Source organism: Fundulus heteroclitus, chromosome 4, assembly GCF_011125445.2.
Source record: "Fundulus heteroclitus isolate FHET01 chromosome 4, MU-UCD_Fhet_4.1, whole genome shotgun sequence".
Taxonomy (NCBI): Eukaryota; Metazoa; Chordata; class Actinopteri; order Cyprinodontiformes; family Fundulidae; genus Fundulus; species Fundulus heteroclitus.
The window spans coordinates 5,020,083-5,036,671 of record NC_046364.1 but is presented as its reverse complement, the minus strand read 5'-3'; the positions used below and the strand labels follow the sequence as shown (position 1 = coordinate 5,036,671).

The 16,589-nt window shown below is 42.0% G+C and overlaps 1 protein-coding gene across 1 annotated transcript; it reads right to left on the bottom strand.

Annotated features, from left to right (window-relative positions):
* Positions 1-16,088, bottom strand: LOC105922439 (secretory phospholipase A2 receptor-like). Its single transcript, XM_036135921.1, has 4 exons — positions 15,983-16,088; positions 10,639-10,859; positions 2,805-3,127; positions 1-974 (listed from the first exon to the last, which is right to left on the bottom strand). The coding sequence occupies exons 1-4, from the start codon at positions 16,030-16,032 to the stop codon at positions 780-782; spliced, it is 789 nt and encodes a 262-aa protein (XP_035991814.1). The 5' UTR covers positions 16,033-16,088; the 3' UTR covers positions 1-779.
* Positions 16,089-16,589: the final 501 nt, after the last annotated feature.

Here is a 16,589-nt window from a genome sequence, read left to right as displayed (position 1 = left end):
TCAAAAAGAGGAATATTGGTCCACTCTTCTCTGCGGGGAACCACAGTGGAATGTTTTTGAACAGAAAAGTCATATTTAAGGTCATGTAAAGGTATTTTAATCAGGTTTAAGTCCAAGACCGGGCCACTTTATAGGTTCAGTTTCTCTGCAGAAATGTCTGGACATGCTGGTGCGATGCAGATCATCGTCTCGCTGCATAAACTAAGTGCTTCTTGAGCTTAACATCATTAGCTGATGGGTGGACATCCTCCTCGTTCTGTTAAGACTAGAATTCATAATTTTCCTAATGCATTCAAAATGACTTTATAAACCCTTTTTCAGGCCAAAAAATGTCAATTACTTCCTTGTAATATGTTCCTGAATTGCTTTACAGGTTCTATTCGACTAATTGCTGGATCAAAGGGGTCTGGGTGTTTTCAGGCCTGGGTTTGGCTTTTGAAATGAAACCAAAGAAGGTGAATTCTAGTTACTGTGCGATACAATAAGCCATTTTACAAACAGAAGAAACCATAGATGTTCATTAAATACTAAATTACTGCACAAAGATGAATAAAACAGTTCACCAACTAAAATGAAACAGTTTTCTAAGCAGAAATGAATATTGCTTACACATAAAGTAAATTAAATATAACATAAGATATTTGGTACTGAGTACACTTAAATATCAGTTTTATTTCCATTAGAGAAAACTGATACTTCAAATATTCTAAAGACATTTAGGTAAACAATAACATTTCAAATATAATGTGGCTATAGTATCAGATGTTGGATTATTTTATTCAGGTGGTGTAGCTGTAACAGATGAAGTTTTTTCTCTCTGAACAGTCTCTAGCCTCCATGCCACCAGCGCTGGTCTTGGTTAAGATCCCACAGTGTTGATGTGGGGCGGGGCAGAGAGGCAGGTCGGTGTGCAGCATATCTGCTCCGTTCACCCACAGCCACTCACCGGCCAGGAAACACAGGCCGGTCCACACCTACAGGAACAGCCAACCAATCAGACTCAAAAATGTGTAAAGATGTTTTAAAGACTGGTTAATATGTAGAGCTAGCAGGTCCATTAGGCAGTATAAGCAAATGATAAGACTGCCATGGTCTCCACAGGGTGGGCATCACCTTCAAAATCGCTATGTTAAAACTAGTTATTGCTTTAGGTTTTGTATATAGCTATTGCACAGTGTAAATATAGCATATGTATAGAGTTATTGTGTGCAAACTGGGTGGTTATTTACATTCAATATTTGATGTTGATTGCTGAACGTATAAATTAATACCCTTACAGGAATTTTATTTTGTGGCAACAGTATATTTGTTAGACACAACACCAACACAATAAAAACAACACGATTAAAATAAAAAATGCCTTCTAGGGCGCCGGATTGAGAAAAGCTGGCTCTGTCAAAGTGTCCATATTATTTTCTTTTGAGCTTGAAAACTTAAAATAGAGGAATTAAGTTAAAAAAATAAGCATTTCAGTAACTGAAAGTGATGACACTTAAAAACACCTTGAAAGGGCCATGACAACAATTTTAAATTTTCTGAGGTTTTGGGGGTATAACATGGTCTGTTGTGCACTGATGAGGCCGTGTTAATGTCAAAACTGAAAACTAAGCGACCTGCTCTGGGGCGGTAAGCTCAAATGCTTTGCTCAAAAACGGTCAGATCAGAAAACGGGTTGTCTTTCTACGTCATTGATATTCTTCAGTCAGAGCACACCATCAAGCCGACAGCCTTCACCCCTCCTCTCCTACCCCAGCTGATTCACTGGCTGACCTGAGAGGAGGTAGATGGAGCAGACGGCAGCCTCAGATCAGCCTGCCTCTATCGGCCCAAACAGGAGGCTGAGGCCTCAAACTAACTTAACAGTGGTTGCTAAAAAATGGGAGTGGGTATGCTGGCAGTGAGTTCTCTGCTGAGGTACCGTGGTTAGGAACTACATATTCCTGTGTTGCGGCGCGGAGTTCGTTACGGTATCGTGGTGGTTCTGGCACCCAGCGGCATAAGCAGTTGCTTGCGAGCTCCCGGAACAGACAACCTTTAACACAAACACTTCAACCAGTCATAAAACCATAATGGATTTGTTATGGAGTGTTGCGGGCGAGAATATAGATGTGAATGGACGGGGGAAATGGTGTGGTGGAGGGCGTTTGACCAGTTTTCCAAATATGGTTGTAGCCAATCAGAGCCAAGTCAACTTAGTAAGGCTGCATATGATTACCGCAACCAACCCTTTTACTGAGAAGGGACTTTGGCCCTGACAAAATAACATGGTGACATTATTTTTTAATGAAATTCTTTGGAGAATTTACATATGCAGCTATATCAACTACATGATGTTTATACAGTGTTGTCATGGGACCTTTAAGAACTGAATACTTGATGAGGAAATCTTAAGAAATCAGGACTGGCTCAAGAGTTTCAAAAACAATAAATTATATAGACAACTGAAGTTAAATGTTTTCAACCAAAATGCTCACTCATAGCAAATTTGCTGTTCAGCCCGTAAGAGTCAGCTGCAGTTCCCTGTTAACCCTTATTATAATTCTGCTGTTAAATTATCTTTTATAAACCAACCTTTTCATATATGTAGTGACAGTGGAAAGGAACCTATTTTTCTGTGGATAGAACAATAACTTGTTTTTCCAGCCAAGTGTCTTAAAAGATTAAATTATGCTTAAAAGTCATAAAAATACACACAAAATTAAAAGAGAAAGATAAACTTCTTCTCAAATGGTCTCTTAAATTCAAATTTGCTTCCATATATGGTTTCAGGTACAGAACTTGCTCTGTATGAGCAGAGAACCCACCTCGTCAGTGTCAGCCTGCATGACCTTGTTCATAATGAGGTCCTGTTGGTCTTCGGGCTGCAGGCTGAGGAGATCGTAGCGGACGTTGTTTGTGGATGAACGTAGGCCTCTGCAGTGTTCCAGCGCCTCCTCCCAGTTCTTGTTCTCCTTTACCAGGACCATATTGTCTGAGATGCAGAGGAACGGTAGACGAGTATCACAGTTTTCAGAAGCCATGGTCCTCGATATTGAGTAGATCGACCCACAGTCGCCGCTGTTACTCGGCTCTCCTGTGAACCAGTTTCTATATTTGGAGTCCCCCAAGCTCCAGCTCCATGCTGCTCCTATGAGACAGATGTGAAAAATGTATTTGCATAGTTGAGTTTAACAATCTTAGCAACAAAAGTTTTCATCTCTCAAGGCTTTATAGAACTGTCTGAACTGAACTAGAGCTGAAGTCTGACCTCTGAACCTTAGGCTATTTCAATCTGAAAAACTCGCACGGAAAGAAAAGACAATTAGAAGAATTTTATTGATACAATTATTTAAAAGACTTTGGCGCTCAAACTTCGGCAGGAAACATTAGCGCTGATTCAGACATTGCGCAACCACGCTTGCGCTTGCGTAGAAGGCTGAGACGCAGTGTTGTAGTCAAGTCACTATGCCTCGAGTCCGAGTCCAGGTTCGAGTCACCAGTGTTCAAGTCCGAGTCAAGTCCAAGTCATTAAAAAAAAATCCGAGTCGAGTCACTATTGACGTGTGATGTATGACATGAAGCAGTAACATTCCATTGCACTAATAACTCTTTCGCTGTAGTTACCCTTGGTTTTACTCGGTAAAACTACCGCTTTTTCCAAGTCTAAGACGTCTCCTAACCGTGGTTTTTAAACATTGTTGTTATGGAACGCGCAACAGCGACTCGAGGTACGCTGATAGGCCGCATATGAAGGATGTTAAAGCCGCAAGCGGCGTCGATCGGCCCTCGCAGCCAAGCGCACTCCGGCCTATTGGCCACCGCCGCGGTGCCGGCCGGCGGGCGGGGTTCGTTAACCGCTGCGGTGCCGGCCGGCGGGCGGAGTTCGCGCACCGCCGCGGCTCCGGGCGGCCAGCGGGGTTCGTGCACCGCCGGCCGCCCGCCACCGCAGATGCTGTCACGCATTTTCCTCGCCCGTCCACCGGGCGATTCCCACAAACGCGTTTGGCAGCGTTCCACCATGACTCACAACAAATCTGGCGCAGATCGCTCGATGTAGCGAGGAGATACAGCCGTTGGATAATGATAATGCATTTGGCCACCGGACCGGACTAAATTGTTCGGCGGGCCGGAAAATTTATACCGATTCCTGGACGGTGACTACAAACAGAAAAAAAAAAAAACGGCCGATGACGCTATGAACGCCGAGCAGGAGAAAAACAACGACTTACCTTCCTATCAACTTGGCCAGTTTTCCAGTCTTTCCGAGCCCTCAACACTCAATCCATCGTCTGAGCTGAACGTTGGTATGTTGTTCCACAGTTCTACCAGTAAAATGGGCGCCTGGACATCCTCTTGTGAAAGTTTAACAGCTGTAAAGTCGGTCATATCGTTGTATCTGTTTGATGTGTAATGGCTGGTTGCTACGAGCGCTCTCACACTGTTTGCCCAACCTTAGCGGCAAGGGGCATTGCTCATGAGATGGTGACGTCACGTGCGCGGTACGACATTTAGATATGAAAATCATACACCAAATAATATTCTAATGACATATTAAAATTATAGCCTAATGATATAAAAAAAGTCGAGTCTTTTTCTCAATTTCCGAGTCAGAATGATCTGAATGTAGGAGTCCGAGTCCAAGTTCGAGTCATCAGTGCTCAAGTCCAAGTCAAGTCACGAGTCTCTAAATTTAGCTAATGACTCGGACTCGAGTTCGAGTCTCGGACTCGAGTACTACAACACTGCTGAGACGTGGATTGAAGTTCTTTTAAGATGAACCCAGGATGCTGATTGGCTTTGTGGAGGAGCAGTTCAAAGCTGATTGGCTTGCGTTGGAGGCGGATGAGCCTCTGATTGGATGGAGGTAGGCAATAGAGTTTATTTAATTGAACTTCCGCTTAAGCTTCATAATTCAAATCTGAATTCTGGTACTATATTGAGTTAGATGTGAAGACAATACCTCTGTAAAATATTCATACCCCTATATCTTCCCATTATACCATGTTGTATCCATAATGTTTAAGGCGTTTTATTGGGATTTAATGAGAGTGATTAAGACAAAACCAAGTTGGTTGCGCAGCCAGATGCAGCAGCCCAGGCACTCCAGCTTTTATTGGACTGTCTTTGAGTAATGACCGGGGTCTGAGCCCGAATTCAAACCACACACAGAGCCGGATATTTAGGAGCTTTTATTGCCACAAAGAAGGTTGGATGGATCAGGACCGGGCTGAAGAAGACTGGAGATGGTGGAGATTAAGCAGGCAGACGGGTACAGTGGTCCTCAGGGCCACCGCAGACGGGACGCAGGAGCACCGACAGAACGAGCCTGATGAGCTCCGGAGCTGGGTCCAAAGCGTGCTGACGAGGTGGGACAGGTGGTGCGTCGGAGCAGGGACCAGGATGTGAAGGAGGACTGTGGCTGTGGTGCATCAGAGTGAAGGGCAGGACGTGCTGGCGGATCGAGACAGGAGGGGAGACTGGAACACAAAGTAAAGAGGTGAGTGGGAGGCAAGATCCACTAACCTGGGATGGCCTGAGGTAGCAGACTGGCTGGCGAGGAGTGCACAGGCTGGAGAGCGTAAGGGAAGCTGGGCATCTGGTGATTGAGGGAGTGCAGAGTGCAGAGTCTTGGAGATCAGACAAACCAGCAAAGACACACTGAAAGAGGAGTGCTTATATAGGGATGGGCTGACAGGAGTAATTAGAGCAGGGAATTAGTTGCAGGTGACGGTGATCAGTGGGGAGGAGGTGATCAGGCGAAAGACTGAGCTAGGATCATTACACTTTGTGTTTTTGTCCGTGTTATCACCTCTCCAAGCTTTGATCCAGTATGGGAGAGAAGAGCTGTTGGGTCTGAGATTCAACTCTGGAGTCCGCGGATCATACTGACCACTGAAACTGGATTTTATTTATCCTGATCTGCAATGAACAACAGAAGCCCCAATCTCCCAGCCCTCAAGGCCTAGGCGCAGGCGTACGCGCAAAAGGAAACGGCGAGGATGACGTGCAGGCCTGTGCATCCGGCTAAAAGCTAACCCACGCAGACCAGCACCACCGAGCCTTGTCCTGGCCAATGCAAGTTCCCTCGCCAACAAACTCAACTAGATCTGTGTATGAATTGCTGAATATAAGATGGACAGCTGTGCAACGATCTTTACAGAAACATGGTTAGATAGCAGAATTCCTAATGCAGCTAGCCAACCATTATTTGTTCAGAGCGGACCAAAAGGATACCGCACAGAGGAGAAAAGGTGGGGGCCTAGCAATATCGTTCATATCTCCTGGTGCACAGATGAAAAGTTGATCGGAACCTTCTACTCCCCTGATCTGGAATATCTAGCTGTTAAGTGCAGACCATTTAAACTTGTTAGAGAGATGAACTGTTATAATTATTGCAGTATACATCCAGCCGAAAGCTACTGCTCAGCTAGCTCTGGAGGAACTCTATAGCTTTGTTACCAGCCAAATGAACAGTAATCCAGAAGCCGATATGATCATTGCTGGGGACTTTAACCATTTTAATTTAAAGGCTGTGCTCTCCAAGTTCATTAAACGGTGTGCTAAGTTCTCGATCTGAGTCAGTAATATATTAGATCAAGTTTACTGCAATATCCTAGGAGCATATAAAGCTGCTGCAGCTCCCCAATCGATTCATCCAAACACATCTCGGTTGAGCTGATACCTGCCTACATGCCACTGATTTGCAGAACCAGACCTGTGATCAAAACATTTCAGGTTTGAAGAGGCCTGCTCAGCTCTTCAGGACTGTTTTGAAAATTGGCAAGTGATCAGAAAGTGTTCCTGGAAAGTGTTTAAAGAGGATGCTGATTTAGAAATGTACACACCATCTGTGCTTTCTTATATTAACTTCTGCACTAATTCTGTCCTACCCACGTAGACAATCAGTGTTTCCTAAACAAGAACCATGGGTGGACAGCTCAGTGCGGTCCCTGTTGAGGCCTCAGGATGCAGTGTACAGATCTGAAGACAGACTGGCCTACAGCAGGGCTAGAAGTGAACTTAAAAAAAGCATCCAAAACGCAAAGCACATATACAGGCAGCACATTGAGGATCACTTCAACAACAATCCACATGATGTGGAGAGGCCTCAAGACCCTCATGGACTATAAGTACTGCAACCAGCAGCTCAGCAAGAACCCAACATCTTCAACCTCTCCCTGCAGCTCTCCATGGTCCCTGCCTGTCTGAATACCTCCATTATTGTACCAGTCTCCAAGAAAACAATTATCCCCTGCCTCAAGGACTATCGTGCCATCGTTCTGACACCCGTCACCGTGAATTGGGTCAGGAGGATCCTCCCGCAACACATTAAGGACGCCATCCCTGCCGGCCTGGGCAGCCTGCAGTTTGCCTACAGGGAGAATCGCTCCCTGTCTCGTTAGCACTTCACTCAGCTATGACTTATTTGCAGCATCTCAACACATATATTAGGATGCTCCTCATGGATTTAGATTAGCATTTAACACGGTGTTTCCAGACATGCTGGCTTTGAAGCTCCACAACCTGGAAGTATTCACACCTCTCTGCTCCTGGATCAGTGACTTCATCACCAACAGGCCCCAGGTGGTGAGGATAGGGAAGCACACATCTGATCCACTGATCCTTAACACCAGCATGCCACAGGATTGTGTCCTTTTTCCTGCTCTCTTCACCATTTTCCCTCAGAGCTGTTCTGCTATCCACCTCACTAACACAGTGGTGAAGTTTGTGGACAACATCACTGTGCTGGGTCTCATCTCCAACAATGAGAGATGAGACCCACTACAGGTAATCAGGTACAGGTAATCTGACAGAGTGGTGCTCCAGGAACAACCTGATCCTGAACACCAGTAAGACCAAGGAGGTAATAATGGACTACAGGGGGTCCAGGAATACTAAACACACTACTCTCTGCAAACAGGGGAGGTGGTGGAGCTTGTGGACAGCATTAGATTCCTGAGAATTCACATTTCCTCTGACCTCTCCTGGTCTGTAAACACCTCCCACCTGGTGAAGAAGGCCCAACAATGGCTGAGACAGACAGGACCTCCCGCTAAGCTGGTAAAAAACTTTTAGATGGCTACAATACAAAGTGTTTTGTGTCTTATACCTGTGTGGCATGGTAGCTGCACAGTGAAGGAGAAGAAGCACTTAGCACGGGTGGTGAGGACAGCACATAAGATTTTGGGATGCCGTCTGCAGGATCTGGACTCGGTTTTGCTGCACGAGTCCAGAGAAGAGCCAAATGCATTGCCACAGATCCCACCCACCCGGCAAATGCACCCCTTTGTCTCTCTCTCTCTGAGTGCGTGCTTGTTTGTTCATTGTTAGTTTTGCTGTTTGTGTATATCACGACTCACGGAGTTGTGAGTGTGGGGCTTGAGAAGCTCACACGCCGACACAGAGTTAAACTTTGGCCAGGGTTTAATTGCTCTATGGAGAACTGCAGTTTAGCGATCGGAGAAATTGTCGGCTATGAAAGTGTGAAGTCCGCTTCTAGAATGAACAATGGAGTCGTCATCTTTCTGGGTAGTCTTGAGGAAGTCAGTGTGGTTATTCAGGACACCTTTGTTCAGGTGGCGCCGCTGGTTAATCCAGCCAAAAGGATCATCCTGTCCCAAGTCCCTTCGTTCTTCTTATCTTAACATTTATGAGTAACGAAACACTACAAAGAGAACTGGCGAGTCACAGGCAGCTAATGTCACCCATTAAACTGATCCTTCTGGGCTGTACATCACCGCACCTTAAACATGTTGTTTCCTTTAGAAGGCAGGTCTTTATGGTTTTGAAAAATAACACTGAGGAGCCACTAAATTTAATATCGAAGTTTAGAGTGGATGATTTTGATTACACTGTTTATGCTTCTTCAGAAAGAATGAAGTGCTTTGGTGGTTGAATGGAGGGCCATATTGTCCGCTCCTGTCCACAAAAACAAAATGCTAAGGCCAACAAACGTGAGACCGATTCAAAAGGTTCAGAGCATGAACATCCACAGAGTTCACAGGAGGGGAATTCACAGGGTACACAACAGGCTGGGCATCAAGGGGCAGCTGCTTCTGTTAATGTTATTCCAGGTCCTGATGGTTCAGGATATGCTACTTCAGGTGCCGATGTTGTAGTTTCAGATGGCTCGGATGCTGCTTCCTCTGGTTCAGTAGTAGGAGTCAGTGAGCAGTTCCACACTGACAGCATTACCACACAGACCAAAGCAGGGGAGGTAGGATGTTCTCTGGAAGAGGAGGATGAAATGCTGGTAGATAAAGATTTTTCTAATGATAATGAAAAGAGGAAACCAAATGAAGAGCATTAATCCGCTTGTAAAGTGAAGAACGTTTTTCCTTATGGTGAGTGTCAGCAGTCAGGTGACAGTGAAGGTGATGAGAAGAGTGATGTGGAGTCTCTGGCCTCTTCACAGACGTGGACTCACAAGAAGAGTGGCTACTCTTTAATGAGTATTAAGAGTTTTCTGCAGGACACAAAGGGAGCCAGAAATGTTAAAGTGGCAAAAGTGTTTCCTGGTTTGCAGCTCTTCCTTGACTCAGTGAAGGTTTTTCTGAGAACTCCTGGAGTCCTGGGAGAGAAAGCTTTCACTGACCAGGAAATTTACCGTATTAAAAATTTAGTGCAAAAGGTCAAAAAGGAGTTAGAAGATGATAAATAAGGTTGGGCATAAGCACACTTTTAGTATGGGTTCCATGCAAAGTTTTATAAATGAGACCAGAAAACACTGATCTCAACTGATGGGTAAGAGCTGCCAAGAGTTATATTCAATTCAAAGAAGCTTTCTACTCAATCTGACTGAGCTCATGCTATTTTGCAAGAAAGCTAAACAAATATGACAAAGCTGTGAGCTTTTTCACTATCCCAAGTCCCTTTGTTGTTGTCATTTCAGCTTTTAACTTTGTTTTCTGTCATGTGGTCTGGTGTTCTGTTAGCTGTGACATGATCCAAGGAAGATGGATCACTCACTAATACCATATAACATAGAAAGTACTCCTGGATCAATGTGAGCTTCTGTATTTTCTGTGCCTCTGCTCTGTCTTCTTCTTCAAGTTTTAGATGAGGCTATGCTCCAGCACAGCTAAGTCAAATGATTACATTAACTCCTCATCATGTCATTAAGAGCTACAGAAGCCCGTTAACCCATCTGTTATTCAGGCATAGTGTGTGGCTTGAGGGAAACAAACTATGCAGGAAAGCAGGCCTTGAGGACCAGCAATGAGAACCAATGGATTAGAAGAAAAATTAATAAAGCAGTCTCCACACAGGACTAATGCCAAACAATATTTGAAAGAAAAAAATTCTTGCAAAAAAATAAAAAGAGTTTTGGGGTAGACATGAAATGCAAATTGTCCCATGTTTTAACAAGAACATGGGACAATGTGAAGCTTGCTGTAAAGGTTCATAAACTAGCTTGAGCTTTTTTCTAATCCTTTGAGCATGCTTTACGGTAGTGCTGTAAGAAAGTATTAGTTTGACACTAGTTGCAATGGTTTATCATAAAAATCACAAAACATGTAGAAGTTTGAGGCATGTGAAAAAAAATATAATGGATGGCAATAGCTAGGGAAGGCAGGGTAAATATTTAAAACATGTGCATCAGTTCTACATTATAAGTTATATTTAAGTGCCAGTCTGTTTTTAACTGCAATGCTTTACCATCTCTGTGCAGTCCAATCCACATAGGACATTCTATGTCAGTGACAATGCTGTTGGAGTAGGAGCTTGAAAAACTGGCCAGATTGGCATAGTGGGTCCTGCAGTAGTCCTGAGCTTCTGGCCATGTCTTTGCCTCTGGTACGAACACGGACTCATAATCATAGGTATGGTACTTCCGACAAATGAAGAACCGACGACTTCCACAATCCTCAACATAGATCCTTTAAAGAGAATAATGATTGACAGAAGATTTTGATTCAGTTGATCATATTTTCTACATTTTAGAAAACAGAATTACACAGACAATTATTACAGCAAAGATGCTTCCATGAAGAGCTACATTTTCTATTTCCCATTGATAGAATACTTCAGTTTTAAAATAAACCATAACATTTCATAAACACTATTATTGAAAGTAGTTTGGAAACTAGATGTTCAGGAAGATGAGATGGATGGTCGCTTATCTGATTCACCAAACAGCGACTTAAATAAGTGTAGGAAAACAGTTACTTTAACATACCAGAGGTACTGTAAGCTCTAACATAATTCACAGAAAGATGATGAAGTTCATTTTCCTCCTTAAGAAATTTTCTAGATTTTTCGTGTACAACTCTAAATGACATTATGAAGAATATTAACATCTCATGTGTAGTATTTTTGGTATATGTTTGCCACTTAAAACAACTGCTTCCAGATAAAACTACCGATTACGTGTGCTGCACCTTACATGCTTGCTGGCAGCCCCAGTAAATATCTAAAAAAATAGTTAATCTAAACCAACTGGAACTGGGACACAGGCCTATGCTGATCTATCACATACAGTGAGGAGGATGTTGGATGTAAAAAAAATAATAATGTTTTTTTCAATTATAAAAAGAGTCTTCCAAGCTCACCGTTGACAAAAAGCAGCAAATCTTTGCACATTTAGGTCACCAAGTCTCAAGACAATCATTAGATGCTTTCTACATGCCAGGAAAAAGCCTTGTTTGTTTTATCCACAAACATAAATATGTGGAGTATGCTAAATACTCAACAAGCACTCAGGTCAGAAAGGATGAAAACATGAAAATGCACATTGTGTCCATTGGGAAGCATGGTGAAGGATCATCCAAAGGCTTTAGGAAACATGCTACCCCCAGATTCCACATCCTCTGTGTTCACTCCATTCACGTCCGACTGACGAAGTAACTATGTTGTTATGTTGATTAATGAGAACGGTTCCACGTTCTCCGTGACTACCCCAACCGTCTCCACCGATGGAACCGCTCTCCATCGTTCACCGTCAAATTACAGAACAACTCCAGTTTTCTGTTCCATTCCAAACCATCAGGCTCTGGTCGGATCAAGCTCAACAATTACAATCGTAGAAAATAGGATAAAGAACTTCAACAACCTCTGGTTTGTCAATTTTTTTGTATAAATAAAGATTTTTAACAAATTAAATACATATTTTTAAATATTAAAATGTCAGATGCAAACCACTCCTTTTGCACCAAGCAATGAAGCAGATTTAACATTTACTGTGAAATGTGGTTTGCGTTCTGCTTGTAATGACGATGATCGCACAGTCTCTCCTCAGGCTCCAAGAGACTTCAGAGCAGAGATAGACAGAGTAACTGTGGGTGTAGTAGGCTTTGCGTTTTGTAGACTCATGGAGACGGTCTGGAGCGGCACGGATGCATAAAGGAGCGGAGGATGTGGATTACGGGATTACATTTAAAAATCTCTGAATTTCTACCTGTAAATTGAAAATGAATGGTCAGTGGGTCTTTTTTTAACAGGACAATGATGCAAAACATGTTGTGAAATCAACACCGAATTGGAGCACCAGAGCCACAAATCAAACCGCTTTCATGGCCATATTAATTAGTCCCCGGCCAACTAATAACTACAATTCTTTTAAACATTTAACCCTCAGTTTCCCTCATCCAAATTGCAAAGCAATAAAATATTTTCTGTTTGTTGTTTTGTATCGTCCACCAGGCCCTTGCACTCAGTTTTTGGATCAGTTGTCTTATCTAATTTGGTGATAAACACTGACAAGGTTATTATAGTGGGGGATTTCAACATTCATGTGATAACCTTAGTGTAGCCTTTAAAACTATCCTAGATTCAATTGGTTTTGCTCAAAATGTGCATAAACCGACGCACTCTTGGCTCCATACTTTAGACCTTGTGCTGACATATGGCATTTATTGTGAATAATTAACAGTATTTCCTCACAACCCTGTGCTATCTGATAATTTTTTAATAACGATTGAGTTTAATTTAACTGAGTTCTCCACCCCCAAAAGAGGGTTCCATTATAGTAGATCTTTGTCGGACAGTGCTGCATCAAACTTTAAAGAGTCTGTCCCCCTTTTAATATCGTCAGTATTGCGGAAATACCCTGCAGATAGCAGCAATGTTGTTTCTTCCCATTCACAAATAGAGGTCTTTGTTAACGATGTGACATCGTCATTGCGTTCTGCATTAGACAATGTAGCTCCCTTGAAAAGAAAGTGATTATTCACAGGAAGCTAGCCCTGGTTTAATTCAGAGCTGTGTTCTTTGAAGCACAATGTTAGTAAATTGGAGAGAAAATGGCACTCTACACACCAAGAGAAATCCTACCTAATCTGGAGGGACAGTCAATTGTTGTATAGAAAGAACCTTTGCAGAGTTAGAGCAGCATATTTTTCATCATTAATTGAGGAGAACAAAAATAATCCTAGATTTCTCTTCAGTACAGTTGCCAAACTTACTTAGAGTTATGGCTCCGTTGATCCATCCATTCCCTTAGCTCTTGACTTTATGGAATTCTTCATAAATAAAATTGGTTCCATTAAAAACAAAATAATTGGCATCCTCCCAAACATGATTACCTCGTCCTCAGTAAGTGAGGCAGCGTTGGAGGAATCTTTCGAACCTGCGCAGTGTCTGAACTGTTTAGAATCAGTAGAGCTTTCTGAGCCATCTAAAATTTTAGCTTCATCTAAACCTTCTACCTGTATGTTAGACCCAATCCCAACCAAGTTGTTTAAATAGATATTCCCTTTGTTCAGTGGCACTATTTTAGACATGATTAATCTGTCCTTAGTAAATGGATATGTACCACAGGCTTTTAAAGTAGCTGTTATTAAACCTTTACTTAAGAAACCATCTCTTGATCAAGATGAGTTAGTAAATTACAGACCTATAACTAATCTTCCTATCTTCCTATCTAAAATTCTTAAGAAAGTAGTTGCTAATCAACTTTTTGAACATTTACAAAGTAATGACCTACTTGAGGAGTTTCAGTCAGGCTTCAGAGCTCATCATAGCACTGAAACAGCTCTGGTGAAGGTCACTTATGATATTCTCATGGCCCCAGATAATGGACTTGTGTCTGTACTTGTCCTGTTAGAGCTCAGTGCTGCATTTGATACAGTTGATCACAATATTCTCCTACAAAGACTTGAGCATACTATAGGGATTAAGGGGAAATCATTAGGCTGGTTTAAATCTTATCTATCGGACAGATTCCAGTTTGTTCATGTTAATAATGAATCTTCTTCAAACTGTAGGGTCACTTGTAGAGTACCACAGGGTTCAGTCCTAGGACCAATTCTCATTACTATATACTGTATATGCTTCCGATTGGCAAAATGATCATACAGCATGGGATTAATTTCCAGTGTTATATTGATGACACTCAGCTATATTTATCAATAAATCCTGATGAATCCAATCAATTACTTCGACTGCAGTCATGTCTTAATGACATCAACAGCTGGATGACTTTACATTTCCTGCACTTAGATTCTGACAAGACAGAAATTCTAATCTTTGGACCAGAGTCCTCAATAAATAAACTTCTTAATCAATCACTTAATCTGGATGGCATTAACTTGGCCTCTAGTAATAAAACAAAAAAATCTTGGTGTAATTTTTGATCAAGACATGTCATTTAAATCCCGTATGAAACAGGTTTCCAGAGTTTCCTTTTTTCACCTCAGGAATATTGCCAAAATTAGAAACATTCTGTCCAGAGGTGATGCTCGAAAACTAGTCCATGCATTTCTTACTTCAATGCTGGACTATTGTAATTATTTTCTATCAGGAAGTCCACAAAGTGCAGTTCAAAGTCTTAAGCTGATCCAAAATGCTGCAGCAAGAGTTCTGATGAAAATCAACAAGAGGGATCATATTTCACCAATTTTAGCTTCCCCTTCATTGGCTTCCTGTTAAATCAAGAATTTAATTTAATTTTCTTATTCTCACGTATAAAGCCCTTAATAATCAAGCTCCATCATATATCAGAGCTCTGATTATCCCGTATGTTGATAACAGAGCACTTCGCTCTCAGACTGCATGTTTACTGGTGGTTCCTAGAGTCTCTAAAAGTAGAATGAGAGGCAGATCCTTTAGTTATTAGGCTCCTCTCCAGTGGAACCAACTCCCAGTTTTGGTCCGTGAGACAGACACCCTGTCTACTTTAAAGACAAATCTTAAAATTTTCCTTTTGTGACAAAACTTATAGTTAGGGTGGCTCCTTTTACCCTGAGCTACCTCTATAGTTATGCTGCTATAGGCTTCGGCTACTGGAGGACATCAGGGCCTATTTTTCTCACTCTGCTGATTTCTACTGTTCTCCAGTTTTGCATTGCATTGCATTGAAATGTTCTCTCTCTTTTTTCTTCATAGTAGGTACACCTGGTCTGGCATTCTGTTAGCTGTGACATCATCCAGGGAAGACAGATACCCCGCTATTACCATCTAATATAGAACAGATTACTGGATCAATATGTGCTTCTGTGCTTTTTTGTCTGTCTTGTTGTGTCTCTGCTCTGTCTTCTCAAACCCCCAGTCGGCGAGGCAGATGACCATTCATACTGAGCCGGTTCTGCTGGAGGTTTTCCTTCCCGTTAATGGGGAGTTTTTCTTTCCGCTGTTGCTTCATGCTTGCTCAGTATGAGGGATTGCTGCGAACCCATGGACAATGCAGACGACTCTCTCCCTGTTGCTCTACGCTTCTCCAGGAGTGAATGCTGCTTGTCAGGACTTTGAAGCAATCAACTGGTTCCCTTATATAGGACATTTTTTACCAATCTGTATAATATGATTGAATTTGACTTTGTAAAATGCCTTGAGATCAAATGTTTCATGAATTGGCTCTATATAAATAAAATTGAATTGAATTGAATTGAATTCCATTGTAGCCCTGGCTTTATGTTTGGTGCGTTTTGCAGTGAAATATATTTATGTTTGTGGTTATAATGGGACAAAATGTGAAAATGTTCTAGGGATATCAATACTTTTGCAAGCAACTGTATCTGATATTTAAAAACAAGAAATGTAAACTCAAAGAATGGTGTCACCTTACTTTCTGTCACTGCGCTTGACCATAGCACATTTTCCAGTGGCATTTTCCATGTTTTCTTGCCAGTTATCAAGGTAGTAGTTTTGACCATCAGACCAGACCCAGTTGCTCCCATGTCCATCTTCTCTGTGCAGACCAATCCAGGCATAATAATTCTTAATGTACACATGGTTTAAATCAGACCATGAATTGATAATGGCCAAGTCAGTGAATTCACTGTAAGGACAAAAAAAGTATTTGTCAAAAGTAATGCCAGAAAACATTACCCAGGTAGCAAAATGAGTGAATCAGCACTTAAATATGGTTAAGCAAAAATATTGAATCCATGTTGAAGCCTGACATTTAAATTATACATAAAGTGGTTGGTGACTTACATGTTCAATCAACGTTAGGTTTTCAACCATATCTGATACTGTCATGATCCGAGACTGAGGAACCAGTATTCAGCCAGACAAGAACAGGATGTATTTTAAAGATTGTTTATTAAATAACAGGTGTAGGTAAGAAACCAGGATGACAGGAAAGTAATATAACCAACAGCTGGGTGCAGAGTTTGTAGTCAAAGGCAGTCCTAAGTAAAAAAACGGGTAAACAGAAGTGCAGGAATAAC